Source organism: Prionailurus bengalensis, chromosome C1, assembly GCF_016509475.1.
Source record: "Prionailurus bengalensis isolate Pbe53 chromosome C1, Fcat_Pben_1.1_paternal_pri, whole genome shotgun sequence".
Classification (NCBI taxonomy): domain Eukaryota; kingdom Metazoa; phylum Chordata; class Mammalia; order Carnivora; family Felidae; genus Prionailurus; species Prionailurus bengalensis.
Genome location: NC_057345.1, coordinates 79,837,457 through 79,860,121, shown reverse-complemented (window position 1 = coordinate 79,860,121; position 22,665 = coordinate 79,837,457). Strand labels below are relative to the sequence as shown.

The following is a 22,665-nucleotide window of genomic DNA, read 5'->3' as shown; positions in this document are numbered from 1 at the left end:
AGAACTTAAAAGGGAGCACAGCCCAAGTGCTGTGGACAAAATTTTGAGTCCCTAGCCAGATGGTTCCATGGATGCAAAGCCTGGTGACACTGGGATGGTGTCCAGAGCATGTGGCAGGAGAAGTGACGACCTGGCACAGCGGATGGACTCTGGATGCCGGATAAATGAACTTGAAGGCAAAGAGTTTTAAGGCTTCGAGGTTTATAGCCCTCTTTAATGGGAATGCACCCAGGGACAGAGAGCTTATGCTGTTCTCAGATCTTTTGGCCCTGCAAAGGGACTCATTCCAGAACCTAATCCACTGACGTGGAAAGGGGCATCTCAGATGCCACGCTGCCTCTGTGCAGGTGCCCTGGGTGTAGTCCCGAATGGACGGTCAAACCAGGCCAAGCATGGCTTTGGGAGTGGTATCCCTAAGCTGTGGGGTTGGGACTCCTTGTGCTCTGACAGTGACCTTCTCTCTTGTCCTGGGAAGAAGTGCTGCCATCTTTCGAGGTCTCTCCACTGCCAGGGAAGTGTCACAGCCCACGGGTTTGGGGGTTGAGCCAACCCTTGTGGAGGAAGCTGCTTATCAGTAGGGCTTCTGAGAGACCCTCACCCTCACACTAAGGCCCACTCCCTTGAGAAGACCACTCTTACAGGCTTCACAGCCATTCTGTCCTTTCAAAATGATGCTGTCTCTGTGAGGATGTGTTGAGTTTCTGAAGTTTAAGACTCTGAAGGCAGCTGTCTTTTCACACCTTCTGTTGAGGGGCCACCTCATTATAGCTCTGCAAGCACTGAAAACGGCCACTCTCACATCTCCCCCTCCTCTCCTTTGGCCTAGTCAGATTCTCTTCTTTCTGTAAGAAGTCAGCCTCCTTTGGGCCACCTGCTGTTGTTTACTTTTCACTCTCTGGTCAATTCCAGCGTCATATTATGACAGACACAAGCAGACATTAGATAGGGAGAGAAGAATACTTGGGTGCCAAAGAAAATGGGATGGATTTCTCTGCTTGACACCAGGGGTGGGTGGGTAATGGAGGCAGCAATAAAAAAAAAGGCAAATGTGGTCGAGAAAGCTGGGTATACAGATTCCATCCTCTCCCCTTGGTGCTAGGTGACCTTGGATAGCCACTGGGCCCACCTCAGTCTCCATTTTCTTCTGTTAAAGTGAGCATGATACAGCTGTCTGATCCAAAGTACCCCTCATTTGGGCATCCAGTCCTGCTTTACACCCACCTCTATCCTCCGTGTTCTTTCCTTCAGATTTCTAGGCTAATTTTTATGCTCGAGTGAAAGCAGACTCACTACATGGAAGTCTAACATTTGGAGCCTGAATGTGATAAAGCACTTGGAGCTTCTAAACAGAAATTATGGTGGTGTCCTACCATCTACCCCTACCCCCAACACACACCATGAAAGGAATCTGTATTTGTTCTAACTTCCTTATCTGTCTGCTGGGAGTATTGCTGGGGAGGTGGGCCCATCTTAATAATCTGAATGAATAGGGGGAATTAATGTTGGATACGTTTTACTCAGTGCAAGAATGCATTGTTCTCAGTTCTCATACTTACCATTTTCTCTTTTCAGGGATCAGCATCTTCTGGACCCAACCCTGGAATATGTGAAGGTAGGAAACCAGGATTTAACGTGTAATTAGGACACTGCGTTATCGATTTCCCTTTTTTAACACAGTGTTGCCAAATAATGCCGCAGTCTGGCCTGTGTAGGAAGCTTCTCACGTTGGAACAACCAGGGGGTAATCTGACTCTCTCAGGCCTTCAGTAACTTTTGTAGAGGTCTTACGTCATCCTATTATAGGTCTACAGTCTTTTTCCTCTTATCTGAAACCCTCGGGGCCAGATGGGTTTTTAAATTCAGAATTTTTTTAGGAAGGTAATCGGGTACATATATATAAAAACATCCTCAGAGGGGTCTAGGGTCAGTACTCCGTACTCAAGCTCATTAGTTCATCAGTGAAACGTAAGAGTATTCACACAAAGTGAGATAAACAGACTACAAATGATCTTATGTAGTGCAGCTCACGTTTTGCCACCAGATGAGGTCAGGTTTGATTTGCCACCAAATGACTGACTTGAAATTTTTCAGTTTTCAGAGTGTTTTGGATTTGGGGATGGTAGATAACGAATTGTGAGCCTGTAGTTTATCTTCGGTGGAGGACTGAAGGCTCCCTGAGCTTTTCTGGGTCGGCTTTCCTTTCCAACAGCCCCTCTCCTATGTGGTGGCTAATCTAGGACTGTGAGCTGTGGGAATACGCTGCTTTTCAGCGGGGCTGACATTCAATGCTTCTAAATAGGCAACACCTGGAAACAGTGGTATCCTTCTGAACAGAAAGAAAAGATGCTTTTTCCTTCTCCCTTCCCCACACCATCTTCTTGGGTGTGTTTGTGTATATATGTTTGCTTTATTTTCTTTTTGAGAACTGAAATCTGGTACCTGCTATGGTAGAAGAGAGAACTTTGATTTGTCACAGTTTCTTGGATTGATGACAACATATATCCTTAAGTTTTAGGAGAAATGGCGTATGTTAAGTTTTAAGGTGCTTGCCTCCTGGGAGCCACATTCCAACCTCATTATTGTAAGGGCAGCATCATGGTTTGGGGGTATTTAGGCCTATTGCTGTTTTGTGTGCCTGTGCCTGCCCCATTTTTGGCATTTCTTCTCTCTTTAGACCAGAGGATGGAAGAGAGAAGAGAAAGCTCTATTAGAATCACTTAGTCACTTGAGGTAGTCGTAATAAAGTTTGTTGGAAGGGAGGTGGGTATTATTTTTTCCTCTCTCATACCCAGGCTACGTCTGAACTCTAGTTTCACTGCAACAAATGTACAGTCCCAAACCAGTATGGCTGCTCTGTCAGAGTACAAAAGAGCTTTATAAATGATGCCTGTGTCCCTCCTGAACACGTCCACCTTTGTTTTTATGCAGGTTGTATGCTGCAAAACAATAGGGGGGTGCTATTCGCAGGACTATGATTTGACTTGACCATGATGTAAAAAATGTGCCCTGGAATTAGGCAGTGTGTAAATCACAGCTGCCTTTTAAAAGCCACCATGTCATGTTTCAGAAATGGGTGTCTCCCACTGTAGGCTCACTCAGGCTGGGCTTATTAGCAAGCACAGACCCTTCCCTTACTCCAGTAACTTGGTTTTTCTTTGACAATGTCCAAGCCTTTAAGATAATCCAGTGATGAATTCTAAGTTAAACATAGATTCTGGAATGATCTGTTTTAGTATTATTTAAGCTGTCACATCACGTTCATGAATATCGGCCATTCTAAGTTGGGTAAGAAGAGATATGCGGGTTCTTGGTGGCTTCTGCTTGCTAGGCTCTCCTTGCCTTCCCCAGCAGTGAGACGTGATGGGACCGCTCTTAGTGGCTCAAGGGTACTTTTTCCCAAGGACCTGTTGAGGTGTTCCGAAGGTCACTCTTTGCTCCCAACCTTGTCTGAATCTGGTCGGGGCTTTATAAATGATGTCTCTGTGCTTCTCCTGGATGCCTCACATTTATTATTATTTTGTTATTTCTCACTTTGCCCCTGGTTTGGAGGGGCAGTTTGGGGATTTGTTGGGCAAATGTGGGATATTTCCATTTGTTTCTTTGGGTACAGAAGCTCCAAAAGCATGTTCATGGAGGCCTTTGACCGCCAGGTCTAAATTGACCCATGTGTCACGCTTCTTGGGCCAGTGCAGGCTCATCCTAGCGTTTCTCAGACTTGGTTGCCCTCTCACGCCTGGCTGACCAGTCCATGTGATGAAGGCCTTGTAAATGGTGCCTGCTGGAGCCTAGTGACTTTGGAGGGTGACTGAAAATAATCAAGGGAGGTGAGATAGTTGTAGATGAACTGGGATGCAGTTTGGCCCCTCCCGACTCAGAGCTGTTACTTCTCTCTGATCCCCTGGTATACTTAATACCTCTTAGGCACGTAGAAAAGTAGAAATTCTATGTAAAAGTCATTGCCTTGTGTAGAGTCCCCTTCTGGAGACTTATCAGCCCAAAAAACAAGATTCAAGGGAGCACATTTTTATGGGCCACATAATGGGGGTGGGCTGATCTCTGAGAGTTCTCTCAGTGGTGGAAGCAGCCAGACGTGGCCAATAGACAGCTCTTCTCATTCTGTGGAGAACCACAGGCCCAGGTCTCTGTCTTCAAATGCCTTCTCTTTCCCATGGGAGGCTTTCTAACCATCCTCACTGGGTTTTCCCAGTGCCCAGGTATGAGATCTGGGACTGGCTCCCTCTCCTTGTGCCTGGGGGAGCCAAGGCACTGGGGGATTGGGTGGTGCTGGGGCTGCAGTATTGTGGCAGAGAGAGCTGGGTAGAGAATGAATCCAAAATTCACTTCTGTCCAGTTTGTACTCTGTGTCCTCCTAACACTCTGTGCAGTTTGTATCGAAGCGAATTAATACGGCATGAAAGGGGACCAGTCCGCGGTTGCTAGGCTACAAGTAGCTCCTCTGTGCCCAGAATGGAGGGAACCATGCATGGCTGAGAAGCCCCAGGGCTGTTGGCGGTTCTTTCACTTCCTGCTGGGGCCTCCCAACTGCACCTAGACCCACCAGCTGAATACCATGTTTGGATGTGCTAAGAAAATTAGAGCAGCTCCAAAGTAGCCAGGGGATTTTTGGAATCTTGCACTCCACTGTTTCTGTCTCTTTAATTCTGACTGTTAGAGAGGAGTTTTGTTTTTTCTTTTCTTTTAAAAAAACTTTTTAATGTTTATTTATATTTAAGAGAGAGAGCGCAAGCGCGCGCACAAACGGTGGAGGGGCAGAAAGAGAAGCAGACAGAATCTGAGGCAGGCTCCAGGCTCCCAGCTGTTAGCACAGAGCCAGATGAGGGGCTTGAACTCACCAGCCATGAGATCATGACCTAAGTCAGAGGCTTAACCGTCTGAGCCACCCAGGCACCCCAGTTTTCCCTTTCTCAACTTTTTCCTTATTTTCCGAGCCTTCCCTTCTCCCCACATTTTTTCCCCACAGTAGCTCATGCTTAAACTCATCTTAAAAGTCTGGTTTTAACTGTTTTGTGCAATCATGAGGTCCTTTTCAGTAACCACATAATATTATCTTTTTCACTGTACCCAAAAGAAATCACTTCTTCCAGGTTGGAAAGCAGAAACCTCCACAGTACCTCCACCTTTCTCCTGCTCTTTAGTTGTTAGTGACTTTCATGAGTTGTGCACAGCTCTGGAATTTTCCTCTGCGTACCTAGCATACCTTACTGGAGATAAAAACTTTTTTTTTTTTTTTAAACAGGAAATAGCTTTTGGAGGAAATAGCCCTAGGCAAAATTGTGAAGAAGAGTTTATATTCTGGGCTTCTTTACTTACTCACTGCCCCATTCGATTTTTGTCATATTTTTACCCCCATTACAACGTATTTATTTAGTGTCTACTTTCTTAGACCTGTGTCTGGTAACTACTAGAACATTTGATAAAATGTACTAAAATGTGAATGAATGAGGGTGCCTATTTTGTTTGGTCAGGTAAGCATCCAACTTCAGCTCAGGTCATGATCTCCTGCTCTTGCAGTTCGTGAGTTCGAGCCATGCGTTGGGCTCTGTGCTGGCAGCTCAGAGCCTGGAGCCTGCTTCAGATTCTACGTCTCCCTCTCTCTCTGCCCCTCCCCTACTCTCTCTTTCTCTCTCTCAAAATAAATAAACATTTAAAAAGTCTTTAAAATGTTAATAAATGATAATAGCTCAGTGTGTTAACCTTCCCAGAATAACATTCGCATGGTGGACTCCAGATTACACAACCCCTAAGAACCCACAGAGAGGGGAGAACGGTCTACCTCTGTGTGACTTTGGACTTTGCACCTTCTCTCTATGGCTTCTGTCTTCTCACAGCTAGAAAATCAGGGAATGGGTGAATGTCCTTTGAACATTTTAAGGATCATCTATACCTGTGATAGGCTGGAGGGGAAAGTTTTTTTATACCAAGCGGTAAGGGATTCTTCATCTATCACTCTTGACCATAAAAGTGCCATATTGATTGGAAGATGATGTGTCTCAGACATTAAGACCAAGGATGTGAGAGCTAATAACTGCCCACCCATCACATTACTTCAAAAGATTGTACCTCAACACTCCTGCAGCTGTTCTTACCATCCATTATGCTTTCACTTTTGTAACCCCTTCTTGAACCTGTGAAACTTACTTTCATTTTCACTATTTTTTTCTTTTCTTTTTCTTGGGGCTACTTCTTTAAGCGTCAAGAGTTGCCCCCCACCATACACTAAATTTTACAAATTTATTTCCTATCTTCTCCCCCTTTATAGATCTATCTTCCTTTTAGACTGAAGATTCTTTGTAGATGCTTCTTCACACACAAGCCTTACAGTCATTTTAATAAAACATCTCTTTGCTGGGAATGGTTTAAAAACACATTTTTTAGGGGAGGTGATGATTGGGCAGAGCTGGGTGAGTTTTCTTATAAGAGAAATGTTAATTATAGATTTTTCATTTTAAAATGCCCTTAAGAAAGATAAATCGGAAAACAAAGCCAGGAAGCAGAAAAGAAAATCGGGATGACTGTTTTTCAAATTAGCCAAGATGTAGGCAAGCCCATTTTCGTGGCGAGGCTATAAACAGCACAATGCCCGCCTGTGGACAAAGGCCTGCTCTCCAGGCGACCGCAGTTAGCAAGTGTCAGGACGGAATGCAGCCTTTTGTCCCGGGCTAGCCTCCTAGTGAACAAATATCCCTTCTTTTGTAGTCAGCCTGGGTGGATTCTTGCTGGAACCACTTGCGAGCTTTTCTGAAATGATTTGCGGTTTCTGAGCTCCTTCGCAGGCTAGGAGAAAGGAGAGGGCTGGAGCTGTTATCCTGAGTGGGGATCGGAATCCTCCGACGGCTCGTTCCCCTCAACGACACCCCCCCCCCCCCGTCCCCCGTCCCCCGTCCCCACCACCCAGCGCGCATGAGCAGCTCCCGAGTCCGGGGATCCTTGGCAATCAGTCCTCTGTGGGGTTAATTCTCCGAAATGCTCCTTGTGAGAGGGCCCTACAGATAAGACAGGCTGCCCAAGGCTCAGATCTCAGCAAGGCTGCTTCCTGCAGCCTGCCCGGGCTACATTAGGTCACCCATCAGATTAAAAGAGGAGTAATTATGCGAATTCCAGCGCCAAGAATAAGCGCGCGGGCCGGCGTTGGGACCTCGTGGGAGAGGGGCCAGCGAGGCTGCGTTCGCTTTGTGCTCAAGATGGCTGCAGCCATGGTCACGGTTAAATAGCTGCCTTTGAGGGACGTCTTTTCTTCCAGCGGGGAAAACAGGCCAGTCTGCTCTGAATTAGCCAGCTAACAAAGTCATGAAAGGGACTTACGAAAACAATGGTACGCTGTACATTCCGTGAGATTTTAGCAAGTTATATGAACCAAATAACGGCCCAATTGGCTGGCTCTGCAGGTTTTTGCCTGAGTGTGCACATCCGCAGAGCCAGCACCGTGCCCTGTGGGCCCAGAAGATCAAACGCTGCCCACGGTGAATGTGAAACAGCCCTGGGGCTCACATTCAGAGGAGCGAGTGAGAGCTCCCATCCACCCTCTCCCACTCCACCCCAAAAACATTCTCTGCAAATCTTCTTGGGAGGTTTAACGTTACTACCGTTTAAAAACCAATTACAGAGGCAGGGTGGGAAGACTGAAGAATAGGGGTCGAGGACAGTCCCTCTTTCAAAGGAATCTTTTCCCGCAGGTCTTTGAAAATGCGGTCATTTGTAAAAAGCAAAATCTTGTCATGAAATTGTATGCTCATTTAAAATCTATATGTGAATGTTCATAGCGACATGATTTATAATTGACAAAAACTGGAAACAGTTCAAATGCCCTTTAACTGGTGAATGGCGAAACTGTAGGATACCATACAATGGCACGATAATCAGCCTAAAAAAGAAAGGACTGTCAGTATAAAAACTTACTAGTGACAGAAAACAGATGAGAGGTTGACTGCAAAAGGGAACAAAAGAACTTTTAAAATGATAGAAACACCTTGATTATGGTTGTTTCAAAGCTCACAGAATGATACTTTTTAAAAGGGGTGATTCTTACTCTGTGTAAATTAAACCTCAGTGAGCGTGACTTTAAAAAGGCAAACTAAAACCTTACCATATTTTAGCCCTTAAGGGCTGTCACCCCAGTAGGGGAAATGTTTGATTTGGAGATGGGCTACCTCAGACTGCTGATCACATGGCGAAAGTGCTGAGCTTATGGATATTTTACTGCATTGGCTCATTCAACAGATAGTTGTGAGCATGTATCACGTGTTGGTAATTGCTCAGTGGAGTGAGAGGTGGGAGCAAAGTGTTTCCAAGAGCCTAACCTTAGATAGTGGCAGTGGGCGGGGAAAGTCAGGGCAGGGCCTGGAGGCCTTTCCAAGAGAGAATTAAGAGCCATTTTATTAGGTGAGTTGACAGTTCCTGGCGGACTTAACTGGAGGAGGTGAGGAAGAGGAAGCCAGAGGAGGTTCCAGAGGTCACACGAGTGTCTGGCATCTTGCCCAGAAGCCAGTGAATATTTTAGGGGAGGACAGGAAATTTCCAGTTGGAGACCTTGTTACCACAATGACATTAAGTTAACTGATGAGCATGTGGGGATATCATTAGACTGGTAGGATCAGCAAACTATAGCCGGAGACCAAATCTGGCCTGCAGCCTGTTATTGTCTGGCCTGTAAGCTAAAAACGGATTTCACACTTGAAATGTTTTTTGTTTTTTGTTTTTTTTAAATCAAAAGAGGAATGTGAAAATTATAAAATTCAGGTTTCAACATGCGTAAAGCTTTATTGAAACACAGCCTCACCCATTCATTTACATGTTGCTGCTTTCTCGCCATAACCATGGAGTTGAGTAGATATGACAGAATGGGCAGCAAAGCCTGTTATATTTACTGTCGGGCCCTTTACAGAAAAGATTTGCTGACTCCTGCTCTAGACTATATGTATATTCACTGTTCCTGGTTTGCCTCTCAATAATGCATGGTAGGCTTTCAATAAAAATGCATAGTAGGCTTTCAGCCTTGCGTGATGGACATCACTGTTATCTCGCCTGGTGACATAGCAACGAGTCCTTGTGCAAGTTGTGAGACCTTGCACATTCACAGAGATGCTACAGTGGCAATCCTGCACGATTTGGATGCAACTTGGCATCTTGTGGGGTAGACCTGTCTGCTCTGAGCAGCATCTCCTGCTGGGCCCATCACATCTAAGGCCTTCAGTTTTGCTGGCTGAATAGGTGTGTGGGGACAGCACAGGTGCTGCAAATCCTGACGGTTCTTGCCTGGGGCTTGTCTGGATAATTTCCTCAGGCCAGATTGCTCCCCCCAACGCAGACTGAGATGCCTTTTCTCAGTGTCCCAAGTAAAAAGTAAATTCTCCCTGGGCCTCCTGAACTTGATGGTTTGAATCAAGGTCAAACCCTGGAGCTGCCCTCTAAAGGTGCTCAAAGGAGCCTTGTCGGCCTAGTACGGCTAGGTTCACCGTTGTGTTTTATGCCGCAGCCTTCATCCTTGACTGAAAGTAAGAGGACTCCTCTGGGATCCCAAGCAGTGGCAGGTAGAGAGGTGGCAAAGAGACTGGAAAACTAGCATGCAAGCGAGAATCGAAACTATGGCATCTGACTAGGCTCCGTTTTATAATGGGACTTCAGAACCCTCCTCATGTGGCCTGTCTACCTCTGACCTCATTCTGCCATCTGCCTTAGTGGGATATTCCTCCATCCTGGCTTTTCCTACTGGTCCCCGGTCTTTGCCTTTTCTTTGGCATGAATGCTTCTTTTACAGTTGAGTGGTTTAAAGTGGGTTGAATTGTGTTGCCCCAAAACATATATTGAAGTGCGAACCCCCAGTACCTGTAAATGTGGCCTTGTTTGGAAAGAAGGTCTTTGCAGGTATGATCACACTGGGATGAGATCATACTGGATTAGGGTGCACCCTAATCCAAAGACCAGTGTTCTTAGAAGAAGAGAGGACTTTGTGCACAAAGGCACTGACACACAGGGAGAACGAATGCCATGTGACCATGGAAGCAGAAATTGGAGTTGATGTGTGGATAAGCCAACAACACCAAGGAATATAGCCATCACAATCTAAGAAGAGGCAGGGAAGGGTCTTCCTCTGGAGCTTTCAGAGAGAATGTGACTTTTGCCAACAGCTTAGTTTTGGACTCCTAGCCTCCAGAACTGTGAGAGAATAAATTTCTATTTTAAAGCCACCAAATCTGTGGTGTTTTGTTACAGCAGTAGCATAGATCCAAACCCCTAACTTAGTTGTGTGACTTGGGGCAAATTTCTGAAATTCTCCGGAGATGGGTTTCCTTGACAGTAAATGGGAGCATGTAGGAATTAAATTAGTTGCTACATGTAAAGTTATCAGCACAGTGCCTGACATGCAGATAGCACTCAGCAAATACTAATTTAGTTACTATCACGGTCATCTGCTGTGTGGTGTGACTCAGATTTCATTGCCTCAGAGAGACCTTACCTGACCCCACTGCTGAAAGCTGCCTCCCCACGTCACTATGTCATTACTCTGGGGATCATCACTTGTCCCAAGTTCTATTTGTTTATTTAAAAAATCAAGGGGCGCCTGGGTGGCTCAGTCGGTTGGGCGTCCGACTTCGGCTCAGGTCATGATCTCGCGGTCCGTGAGTTTAAGCCCCGCGTCAGGCTCTGTGCTGACAGCTCAGAGCCTGGAGCCTGTTTCGGATTCTGTGTCTCCCTCTCTCTCTGACCTTCCCCCATTCATGGTCTGTCTCTCTCTGTCTCAAAAATGAATAAACGTTAAAAAAAAAAATCAAAACAACCCCAAAAGCCTCATTAGAAGGTGAGTTCTGAGGGCATGGACCTTTTCTTAATACTTAGTGACTGACGGATGACCACATAAAACCAGATGCAAAGGGCATTTAAATGGAAGGAAGAAGGAATGAGGGTGTTCTAAAGGTCTTAAAGTTTCCCAAGAAGCAAGTAACACTCAGCATCTCTAAAACTTTTCCAGAAATTTCTCCAGTGATTTTATTTAATGAAAGCAAGAAGATTCCTATCCTGTCTTCATTCTCTCGCCAACCTGGTATAGGATAAAAATTGTGGGGTCGCTGTTGTCACCTTAAATAGTCACACATTTAGGCAGAGGTATATATACTTTTTTTTTTTAAGTGTAGTTCTGGCAACCTCTGTGGCTCAGACCTATCAGTTCCTCAGCAGATCTTGTTATCAGCTCCCAAATGAGAGCCATGCTTTTTTTTCTTTTTTTTTTTAAGCCTTGCAATCGTTGTTCAATTCCGCCCTCTAGTGGAAATAATATGTCACAACAGTGCAGCGTTTGGCTACAGTTCATTGTGTAAATATTCTGGGAGCTTTTGATATTAAACTATTAACATTTTAACTTCAGAACTAAAGGCTGTGTTTAAAGTAAATAAAGAGGCAGGTGGTTTTCTTTGGGTTTATATTAAACATATTAAAATTGTAAAGGCATTTTATTAATAGAGTGAATTGTCTTACATTCTTGGACAAAAAGCTCTTAAGATGCTGTAACACTGCATGTAGATTTTGAGTGGGGAGGGGCAGTTGGTAGTGATCTGAAGTTTTACCTGTGGCAACCAAGAAGTATCCTTGGAAAAAATGATATTTGGGGGAACCTGCCTGGCTCAGTTGGTTAATTGTCTGACTTCCACTCAGGCCATGATCTCACAGTTTGCAAGTTCTAGCCCCGCGTCAGGCTCTGTGCTGACAGTTCGGAGCCTGCAGCCTGCTTCAGATTCTGTGTCTCCCTCTCTCTCTGTCCCTCCCCACTCATGCTCTGTCTCTTTCTCTCTCTCTCTGTGTCTCTCTCTCTCAAAAATAGATATTAAAAAAAATTTTTTTAATGATATTTGAATTGCTATTTGACAGCTGAAAAAAATGGCCAGAAGAAAGCTGGTATTAGGCAAGGCAGAAAACAGGTATCAGCCTATTAGAGATTGTTGGGGAAGGACCCCATGGCTGTGGGGCAATGCGTGCCCAGGCTGAGTGGAGTAGGAGAGAGGGTAGCAGGAGTCTACGAGAAGGATAGGTACTCACATATTTCTTGAGTGGGAAGAGAGTGAGGAAGCTCAAGTGTTCCTGGGAAATTCTGAGATTAAGGAAGTAAGAAGGCTGAGTTGGGGAACAATTATATTGATTGGTTGATTGATTGATGGACTGCCAAAAATAACATATAACTACATATTGCTTTGCAACTTGATTTTTTTATTGAACATCATTGCATGTTAAATACATGGGTCTACCTCCTTCTTTTGAATGTCTATCCAGTATCCCATTGTATGAAATACGATTATATTGGCCAATTCCCCACTGACATTTGGGTTCTTTTTAATGCTGTTAAAAACAGTCCTGTGGTTATTTAAAAATATAGCCCTATTTCTTGCATATGTCATAGTCATTTAATAAATATATATTGAAGACCTGCCTTCTGGCCAGTGTTCTAGGGGCTGAGGATATGGCAGCGAAACAAAACAATGTCCCTCCCTCTGTGGAGCTTGTACTCTGGGGAGGAGGACTAGGAGATGGGGAAGACACCCTAGCAAGCACGTGAGGCAGTGATGAGTGCTAAGCGAAAAGACTTATCAGGGAAAAGAGCTATGAAATATTGGGGTGAGGGGGTGCCACATTTTAAATAGGGTGGCCAGGGAGAGGCTCACCCAGAGGGTGACCTGAGTGGAAGGGCCAGTCAAGCATGATGTCTAAAGGGAAGAGGCTGTAGCAAGGGCAAGGTCATGAAGCAGGAGTGCACCTCTTCCACCCGGGAACAGCCTTGAGGCCAGAGAGGCTAGAAGGGAGTGAACTTGAGCGAGAGAAAGGTAGAAGCTGATGTAAGAGAGTGATAAGAGGGAGGGGGCAGATTGCCTGGGGCCCGTAGGTAACTTTTGCTGAGTGAGGTGAGGAGCCAAGTCAGGATGACACTGGGTTCGGTGTGGCTAACAGATGGCAGGAGCGGGGGCAAGAACAGGGAGAGGAGTTGGGAGGCCATTGTGACCGTCCAGGTGAGACAGGAGAGTGTGGGCCTGTGACAGCAGAAGAGGTGTTGAAGAAGGGCGATTGTGGTCTCACACGAAGGCGGTCTTCAGCATTTCCTGCCTGATCGGTGTGCGTGGGAGCACAGAGGAGTGAAGCACGACGCAGGAGAGATGCGTTGCCTGCAACTCAGAGGGCTGGGTGCACATTTGTGTGCGGACTTCCTTAAGAGAAAACTAAGGGTAGAATGATTGAGTGTTGAGAGTTATAGGTCAAAATTCACTTCCTGCAGCTAGGGAGTGTTTGTTTTGTTTTACACGTTTCTCCCAGTTTCCAAATCTTCTCTCTAAGCGTCAGTGTTTTTATGGTAGAGTTATTTATTAAAATAAAAGCACCCTTCTATTAGTCTACTTCATAAATATGCTGAAAACTTATGGATCAATCAAAATTATGTAGAACACGGAGCTTAGGTGTATTAGAGCAGAAGTTCTTAAACTGTTTGAGCTCAAGGCCTGTTTTCACTCTTATTAATTATTGAGGACCCCAGGGGCACCTGGGTGACTCAGTCTGTTGAGCGTCCAACTCTTGATTTCAGCTCAGGTCATGATCTCATGGTTTGTGAGATCGAGCCCTGCGTTGGGCTCTGAGCTGATGGCAGGCAGGGCCTGCTTAGGATTCTCTCTCTCCGTGCCTCTCTCCGTCTCTCTCTCTCTCAAAAGAAATAAATAAACTTGAAAAAAAAAGTTTAAAAACTACTTTTAAAAAATTATTGGGGACCCCAAGGAGCCTTTGTTATGTGAGCTTTTTTAACTAGTGGTTTATTGTCTTAGAAAGTAAAATACAGGAATTTTTAAATATTTACTTATTTAAAATCACAATAATTATTTTTCTGAAAAATAATCATTTTCCAAAACAAAATTTTGTGAGAGGAATGGCACTGTTTTACATTTTTGCAAATCTCTTTAGTGTCATAGAATACAGCTTGATTCTCCTACCTTATTCAGCCTTCAGTCTGTTGTGTTGTTTTGGTTGAAGTCTGAAGAAAATCTGGCCTTGCACAGACACATAGTTCAAGATGGGAAGGGTATTTCTTTTTACTGAGGTGTAATTGATGTAACAGTATATTAGTCTCAGGTATATAACATAATAACTTCAGTATTTGTACATGTTGCAAAATGCACACCACTGTGTCTGGTTAACATCCATCAACACACATGGTTATAAAATTGTTTTCTTGCGACGAAAACTTCCAAGATTCGTTCTCCTAGCTGTTTTCAGATATGCAATAGTGTTATTAGCTATAGTCACCATGCTGTACATTGTATCTCCCCATGACTTATTCATTTTATAATTGAATATTTGTACCTTGCCACCCCCTTCACCCATTTTACAACCCTCAGGACTATTTTAATAGCGTTTTCAGATAATTGGAGCTATTCTTCTTTGATGTTATGCTAAAACTTGAAAAGTTGTAGCTCCATAAAGGCTAATTATAATGTGGAATCTGAAACCGTATTCATGAACTTTTTTTTTTTCTTTATACTGTATTCCCTTAAAATCCATTAGTCTCTGTGACAAGTTGGGTCTTTTACCCGTGTGTGATTTTGTGTCATCATGCATTGAGCGTTTGAAAAATACTGGTTGCTTGAGTTATGCAGATATTCAAAATGTTAATATATTTCATTATACAATATTAAAAACTCACTTTCATTTATATCCCCACTTATCAGAAAAAAATTATTAAAGCTATTGGGAAGCTGTCAAACTCGTGGTCGTGAATACAAGTTTCCCCGCGTTCTAATTTTCAGTCGAAAGCTCAGTTTTCATCACTGGCAACAAATACTATCAATTTTTCTCCTATAAGTGACAGGCTCACTTTGTTCCTGTTTTAGAAAATACCTGCCAGATAACTAGCCACGTCTGAATAACCACAGTTTGTCAGACATTCTTTGAAGTAAAAGTGGTGTTCCAGGAAAAAGGAGCTGGTTCCACACACGCTTGCTTTCCCTCGAGAGGCAGCCACTGGACTTGGGTGTGTGGGAGAAGGGCCGTGTGCCCGTGTCCTGCCTCATCACACAGAATATTAAAGAGAGACCTAGGCTCCAGGGTCCAGCTGTGATAAAGCAAGTAATTCTTACTGCTTCATCAAGGACTTTTAGGTGAAACTGCCTATTTTTTAAAGAAATATTTTTTAAAAACCTTTTTAATACTAAAAAAATAAATTTAAGAAACTGGTAGCTAAGAAATGCAGTGAGTCGGTATCCTGTTTGGGACGTCTCCCTTGCTTGGTGCTAAAATCCCAGCAGTTTGACCCGTCCTTGCTTTTACCTCATTGGTGGAAATGCCAACCCAGCGAAAAAGGCAAAAAATGTCTCAGTATTGTTATGAAAATAGTTTTGGCCTCATGGACTCCCCTAAAGGGCCCCCGTGCCCCCCCTCCCCGCTGCACTTTGAACTCTGCCATCCCAGAGGGTCTCCTGCTACTTAAGAGCTGTTATAAAGCTGCAGAAACACTTAGAATACAAATAATCATCTCCTGTTTATCTAAATCCATATATTCTTTAAAAGATACTGATCATTAATACAGAAGAGACATTAAATTTTTATTTAAAAATAAGGTTGGGAATCTGTCCTAGAAATAAGGGTCTTCAGTTATGGGGCCTTTTCTTTACAATTGAATGGATCGTGAAGCCTCAACAAATACCAACTCTGTTTCATATGATCGCGTCGCTCATTATATACTGTGAAGAGCTGGCCCAGAAGCAGTCGCTGTTCTGCTCTGACTGCTTTATTTTAAAGCCGTGAAAACCTAAAGCTTGGTGAGGCCAAGGTCTGGGTTATGGCAGACAAGCTCAGCTTGGATTTGAAAGTGAGTCAGGGGATACATGAAGTTGAGGCAGGCTGAAAATGAACATTCTTCTGGTCCTTAAGCTTTTATTAATTGCCACCACATTTGCCCATTCTGTGCTCCCAGTGTGGGTTAGCTGGCTGAGCTCCATCCGTCGGTTATGTCAGTGAAGATAAGGATGTGTCAGACCCTGGGAACAAGAACATGCTGTTTGGCCCTTCGAGGCAATTTCCTTTTGAGTCCCAGCTCTCTCCAGATGGCATCTAATTGTTTCTTGAATGACCTCAGTGTCCAGGCTGCAGGAACCTGGTCTGAGAGGCCATTTCACATATTTATTAGCCTGTGGATGAGAACTTAACCATATAAAGCCTCCATTCACACTCTCAAAAGAGCTTTTTGTACAGAAGCAGTGATGAAGCTGAGGGACTGTTTCCTGTGACCACCAGTCTCCAATTGGGTTCTCATTTTCCCCAGGCCCAGGTGGGTGTGTTTTGAAGCCTGTTGAGTCCATCATGGCCCAGTGTCCTCCCCTCTGTCTTTGAGCTTTTGCTGGAATGAGCCCAGGCAGAATAGGGCTGCATCCTCTTATCTCCTGGTTTCACAGCATTTAGTGATTGCTCCTGCAGGTGGTAGGAGTGGGGAATCATGTGTTCTGGGAGCCTCTCTCCAGTTGGGACCCCAGGCAGTTCACGGTTGAGAATGAGGTGCTTCTGAGGGCTGAAGAAGGGACCAGTCCTAATCCAGACACAGGGATGGCAAGCCTGGTTCACCCAACGAGGGTCACAACCCTCATGTGGCAAGTCCTGCCTTAGGCCTCTGTGGTTCTGAATTATTTGAGGAAGTGCCTATCTTTTTGCAAACGGGATGAATAAGAACTATGTCTAGAAATATGCATGTGCACTTATCGTACGTCTTACTTCCAGGGTGTTTGTGGACCCAGCCTGACCATCCCTGTGCCTTCTCCAACCATTCACTGGCCTCTATCCTGTTCAGGCATTGGCCCCAATCCTTCTGGGCATTGGAGTGTTGACAACGAGTTAGACAATGAATAAGTCCTGAAGCAAACAAAGACATAGATCACTTTAATGAGTGCTTCAACAGCCAGGTGTTAGAGCTGGGGCCCCTCACTGAGGTAAATAAAATGATCGCAGTGCATGAAGGAAGCCGCATAGGGCCACAGAGACTGACAGTGGGGACTCTGAAGCTCTTTCTGGGCCATGTCCACCTAAGGACTGCATAAGGAGTAAATTTGGGAAGATCTGAATATATTTTGGGGATGATGCAGATTTCCCTTTCTTTGACCTACAAAGAAGACATGAGAGTTGCTCTCCCAGGTAATCAGTTGTAGCTGGTAAAATCCACCTGGCCTTAGTAAGGGAATGTCTCTCAGACAACACCTCTGAATCAGGTCGTCTGTCTTTCCACAAAATATACTAGGCTTTGGAAACATCCTCCAGGAACTGAAGATGGTGCTGTTGCCTACATGAGCAGAGTTGAATGACCCATTTGTTAATGGTTTCCCCTAGCTTGGGAGGGGTGCTTGGATGTGGGAGCAAAACTCACACCTACGTTCAGTGGCACAGGACATTCCAACTCCATGAATTCCTATCCCTTTTCCCAGAGGCGAATTCATGTCAGTTTCTTCTTGAAAACTCAAGGCAAGTCAGTTCTTTCATGGAACATCCTTGGAGGCTGTGAAGCACCATTAATTTCCACCCATCACTGAAACATGAGGGAACAACCCTATTATTAATGGGTGTGCATTATACATGTTTTCATGTAACATCAGTTTATGTTGGTTTCCTTTGAGCGTTTCTCAGATGTGGAGATCGCGTCTTACACATGTGAACCCCAGTGGAACCCACAGTGTATTCTGTGTCGACCTCAAATCTTACCTAATCTCACAATCATAAAGTAAACTCTCAAACTGATGATGTGAGCTAGGAAACTTACCACTGGGAAGGGCAGGGGTAGAGTGGCCTGGGTTGATGATTGTGCTGAAGAAGGAAGATATGTCCAGACTCTACTTCTCAGCATGCTGGCTGCATTTGCCCAGATCAGCTTGTTTATATAGTGGGAGCACATGGCTGTAGGCTGCACTAGTTTATAATCTTAAAGTTTATGGCCCAAGGGGAAAAGGGGACCTCTCCCTCCACCCTGGTTTGAAAACTCCCAGGGAAGGACTCTGATTGGTCTAACTTAGGTCACATGTCTACCTGGACTATTTAGTGTTCAGAATTCTGATTAGTTCACACATCCAAAACAAGATGCATGTACATGCCATGGGTTAAAGTTTTTAAACATAATAACCACTATCTGCTATTTATATCATTTTTCCCCTGAATGTTCAGGATCACAAAAGTATATTGGGCGCTATTTCTGGTTGTCTCTGTTTCCTTGGGGTACATATGTAAAATACTGACATATGAATGGTAGGTTTTGCAGAGGTATTTTCTTTCTGACCCTTTCAAACCCTATACTCATCCTTCTCGAGTTTATCTCCTATGTGCTGGATACCCATTGCCTCCCAGTCTGATTGTCAGATCCATACTGTTACAGAGAAGTCGTGGGCACTGGAGCATAGGGGCTGTGGATTCTGCTTATAGTTTGGCCTCAGAAAAATTCTCACATCTGCCATCACAAGTACTCCAGCCCTGAGGCTGCTGTGGTGTCCCTCGAGATTGGTTCAGGTGGCTTCCTGCCGCTCCCCTGGTAACTCTCCCTTCCTCCACCCTGCCCTCCCTCTCCTCTGAGTACACACTACAAGGCCAGGGATTGTATTGTCCTTTGAGTCACTGACAAAAGGAACCCATTGTCCCACCTTGGGCACCAGAAGTGTTGACCATCTGGATGTCACCTCTGTAGGCGGCATTGTGCTTGGCACCTGACTGCTCTAGGAAGTGAACAAACTGGCTGGTAATCAATATGAGCCTTCCCATGCAACACACCCTCTGAGTCGGCCTTCTCCTGTAGAGAAATAGGCCTAGATGATGTTTCTATATATGAAAAGGCGGTCCCTTAGCCCTGCAGTCATCCCCTGTGCTATAGGGTTTTGCTGCCTCCTGGTTCTTTACAGATTCTGCTTCAGTGTCCATCTGTACATGTTCTGCCCTTTCCCGTCAGTAATGAGTGAAGATCTCTGATGGGCTATTTCAGGTGAGACCCGCTGCCTCTGTTGCTAAGAATATCTGTCTCGGGGGGGAGGGGGGGAGGGAGGGGGCTGTTGCAGCAGCCACGATTCTGCCTTTTGGATTTGCACAAGATAAGGTACTCCAGGCAACCAGGTGCTAGTCATGCTTCCATTATCACATCCGATTGATCCAGCTATTCTGATTGAGAGTCATTTTAATTATTAACTCTAAGTACTGTTTGATCTCACATATGAAATAGAGATAATAATATGTGTCTCCCAGTGTAAGTATTAAATAAGCTTTCACCATGGTAAAAGCTCTCAGTATAAATGCTGGCTCTTGGGGGCCTTGCACGGGGGTGAAATGCTGGCTCTTGGAGGAGCCCCGGCTGAGCGGTGGGGGATGTCTGTGACTGCTGCAGTCTGCTGGGCACGCAGCCCTGGAGTCTGTGGTCGGGGAGGGTTGCTGAGAACCCAACTTGTATTCTTCAGTATTCAGTGGTGACAGTGAGTGTGGTGTGCAAGCAAGGCCCTACCACCAGCTGGGGAGGGGTTCCCCTCATCTCACAGGGGTTTAAAGGTGCTCCAACAGGGGCTCCTGGGTGGCTCAGTTGGTTAAGCATCTGACTTCAGCTCAGGTCACAATCTCACAATCTGTGAGTTAGAGCCTTGCGTCGGGCTCCGTGCTGACAGCTCAGAGCCTGGAGCCTGCTTCCGATTCTGTGTCTCCTTCTCTCTCTGCCTTTTACCCACTCATGCTCAATCTCTCTTTCTCAAAAATAAACATTAAAAAAAAAAATAAAAGGGGGGGGGGCGCCTAGATGGCTCAGTCAGTTAAGCATCCAACTTCGGCTCAGGTCATGATCTCACAGGTTGTGTGTTCGAGCCCCACATCAAACTCTGTGCTGACAGCTCAGAGCCTGGAGCCTGCTTCAGATTCTGTGTCTCCTTCTCTCTCTGCCCCGCCCCCACTCGTGCTCGCTCGCTTGCTCTCTCACTCTCTCTCTCTCTCTCTCTCTCTCAAAAATAAATAAACATTAAAAAAAAATAAAAGGACGGGGGGCGCCTGGATGGCTCAGTCAGTTAAGCATCTGACTTCGGCTCAGGTCATGATCTCACGGTTCGTGAGTTGAAGCCCCGCGCTGGGTGCTGTGCTGAGCCTGCTTCAGATTCTGGGTCTCCTGCTCTCTCTCGCACCTCCCCCACTCACCCTCTGTGTCTCTCTCTCCCTCTCAAAACTAAACATAAAAAAAAGAAAGAAAAAGAAATGATTGGTATCAGAGTAGCCAGTAGTAGGGGCTGATGCGGAATGAAGGAGTCACGCACATGGAAGGTGGTCCTCTAGGGACCCAGCCTCACATGGAAGATCTAGTCCTAGAGCAAGACCCTGGAGGGCTGGGCTAGGCAAGGGGGCGAGGCTGGAGGAGCATCCTGCAGAACATCCAGGCAGGATGTGTAGACGGGCTCCCAGCTCTCCAGCTGACTTGGTGAGGGGGGCAATGGGGAACTGGAGGTGCGACCCAGGTCCTGTGGGGAGGGGTGTTCAGGATCCCCAGTCAGACTGGCTGGGATGGGGTGGGGCATCGAGGGCTCAGTAGCTGTGGATGGACCGGGAGCTCCCCCGGCGTGAGGGCCGAGTAGGCAGATGCCGTGGACACACGTGCCACCTGCTAAAACAAACAGGTCTCCAAACGACAGCGGCTCTGGAGTAAGAAAATCATTGGAGACATCTGAGCAAGTGTGATTAAAACCATATGTGCGATTTTCATATGTGATCTTAAAGTTTGAAGGCTAAAAATATTTTAAGACTGAGAAAACTCTTAAACGCCTCCTCATTGGTCCCTGGCTTTCAAGGTTCAGGAGTCACTGTTGTACCAGCCTGTCAGTCGGTGGCTCAGGGCAGAGCCATCCACACTCCTGTGGGGGGCATGTGGTCTGACATTTGGGTGGGATCAGGGATATGCCCTGCAGTAGGAACAAATGGGAACAGAAGCTCCCATTTGCTGAGTGCCTACTATGTGTTGAGTGCCCGGCTCTTTATGGGTTGTCTCACTTGGGCCTCAAAAAAACCTGGTAAGTTGGAGGAGGAAACGGAGGCTCAGAGAAGTTAAGAAATTTCCCAAGGTCACCCAGCTTGCTAGCAGTGCAGTAAAGACTTGAACCCACCCTGGCTCTCCTTCTACCCTACCTGCCAGTGTCACTTTTGAGGCATGCAAATATGTGTCTCACAGCTCAGTGTTGGAAGATGTCATTTTGCAGAAATGCTTGTGAGATGGGAGAGCTGGGGGCAGTGGAGATGGGAGACAGTGCAGCTGGTCCTGGCCGGGGAGGCTTCACGTGTCCTGGCTTTGCAGACGCCCCTCAGAGCATTTCTCCAGCTCTGCTTGGGAGGGGCTTCTGAGGGGTATTTGTGGTCACTATTAGTTGCTTATATAGCTCACACTTACCAAAGTGGAAGGAAGGAGAAAGAGGAAAGCACACAGCACAGAAAACTTCGGAGCTACAATGCCCAGAAAAACAAATGCCCGCTTTGGGCGAGGTGCGTGCATCGTGAGTGTAGAATGGAAAGAAGCGTGGAGAGGCTGGCTCATCTTGGATGAGTGAGACTCCCAGGGGCATATGGATGGGCTTCAGGGGGCAAAGTATCCCCTGAAATTATATGTAAAACGTTACAGCGTGTGCCTTTTTGCTCTGGGAGGAGGCTGGATGGTTTTCATGGACTGTGAGAAAAGACAGAGACCACCAGAATCCAAGTCTGTTCTTCGAGGTTGGAATTCTGCCCCATGCTTGCACGTTTCATTTTGCCTTAACGCTGAAGACTGAAAATTGGGCTTGTGTAGCAGGATTCCTGGGGTGATATCAGAAAATAGGCGGTGGTGGTGGGATGTATGGGACGGAATTGTGTGTGATAGTGCAAGAAAGCAGAGTCAGGGCTGGGCGCTCACGTAATTTAGCCCCGCGATGTCAGTTTTACAATTTTAATAGCCAGTTAGAGAAACGGAAATTTACTGGGGGGTCCATAAGACCCGGTAGGGAGAAATGTGCTTGTGAATACTGTCCCTAGTTCCTTTGTTGATGTGGTAGGCAGATCAATACTGCTTCCGGACAGAGGCCATTTGACAGCCATAGTCTTTCACCCCCATGAGGAATCTGAGGACTGGCAGACCGAGATGTGCACGGTAGACCCTCTTAAACGCACCCTCTGTATTCGCAGGCGCAAGCAAACATCTTGTCCACAGCAACACACATAGTGGCCCTGAGAGCGTGGCCAGTGTTTCCCACCCTCCTCCCACCGGATGCAGTGTGCATTTTGAGCAAGAGATGAATCTCGTTTGCATATAGGAAAATCTGTCCAATGGTCTTTGGCAGCTTGTGTAGCTGCTGAGTCTGGCCTGAGGGGAAGGAGACTTCTTCCCTGATGGCTTCTCCTCATCCTCAGTGGTTTCCCAACAAATTCCCCTCGAGCCCTGCGTCCTATCACTTACGTGAGGGTGGGCAGTCAGAGGCGCACTAGCTCCTCCACCACCAGCTCGCCTCCTGCTTTGTCGTGCTCAGAATACCACAGTCAGGCCAGGTGTCTGGGAAGCTTTGGGAGACAGGGTTGCAGAGAAACGCACCTTTTCTGATGCTGGGTGTCTCAGTCGGTTGAGCGTCTGACTTTGGCTCAGGTGGTGATCTCACGATTTGTGAGTTCGAGCCCCATGTC

The 22,665-nt window shown here is 45.8% G+C and overlaps 1 protein-coding gene across 2 annotated transcripts in view; it reads left to right on the top strand.

The window, feature by feature from the left end:
* Positions 1-22,665, top strand: part of BCAR3 (BCAR3 adaptor protein, NSP family member) — a 116,267-nt gene that overhangs the window by 34,521 nt on the left and 59,081 nt on the right. For both annotated transcript variants that reach the window (XM_043575602.1, XM_043575604.1), the window contains exon 3: positions 1,573-1,612. In XM_043575602.1, the coding sequence (XP_043431537.1) occupies positions 1,573-1,612 (40 nt within the window). The remainder of the gene's footprint in view (positions 1-1,572; positions 1,613-22,665) is intronic.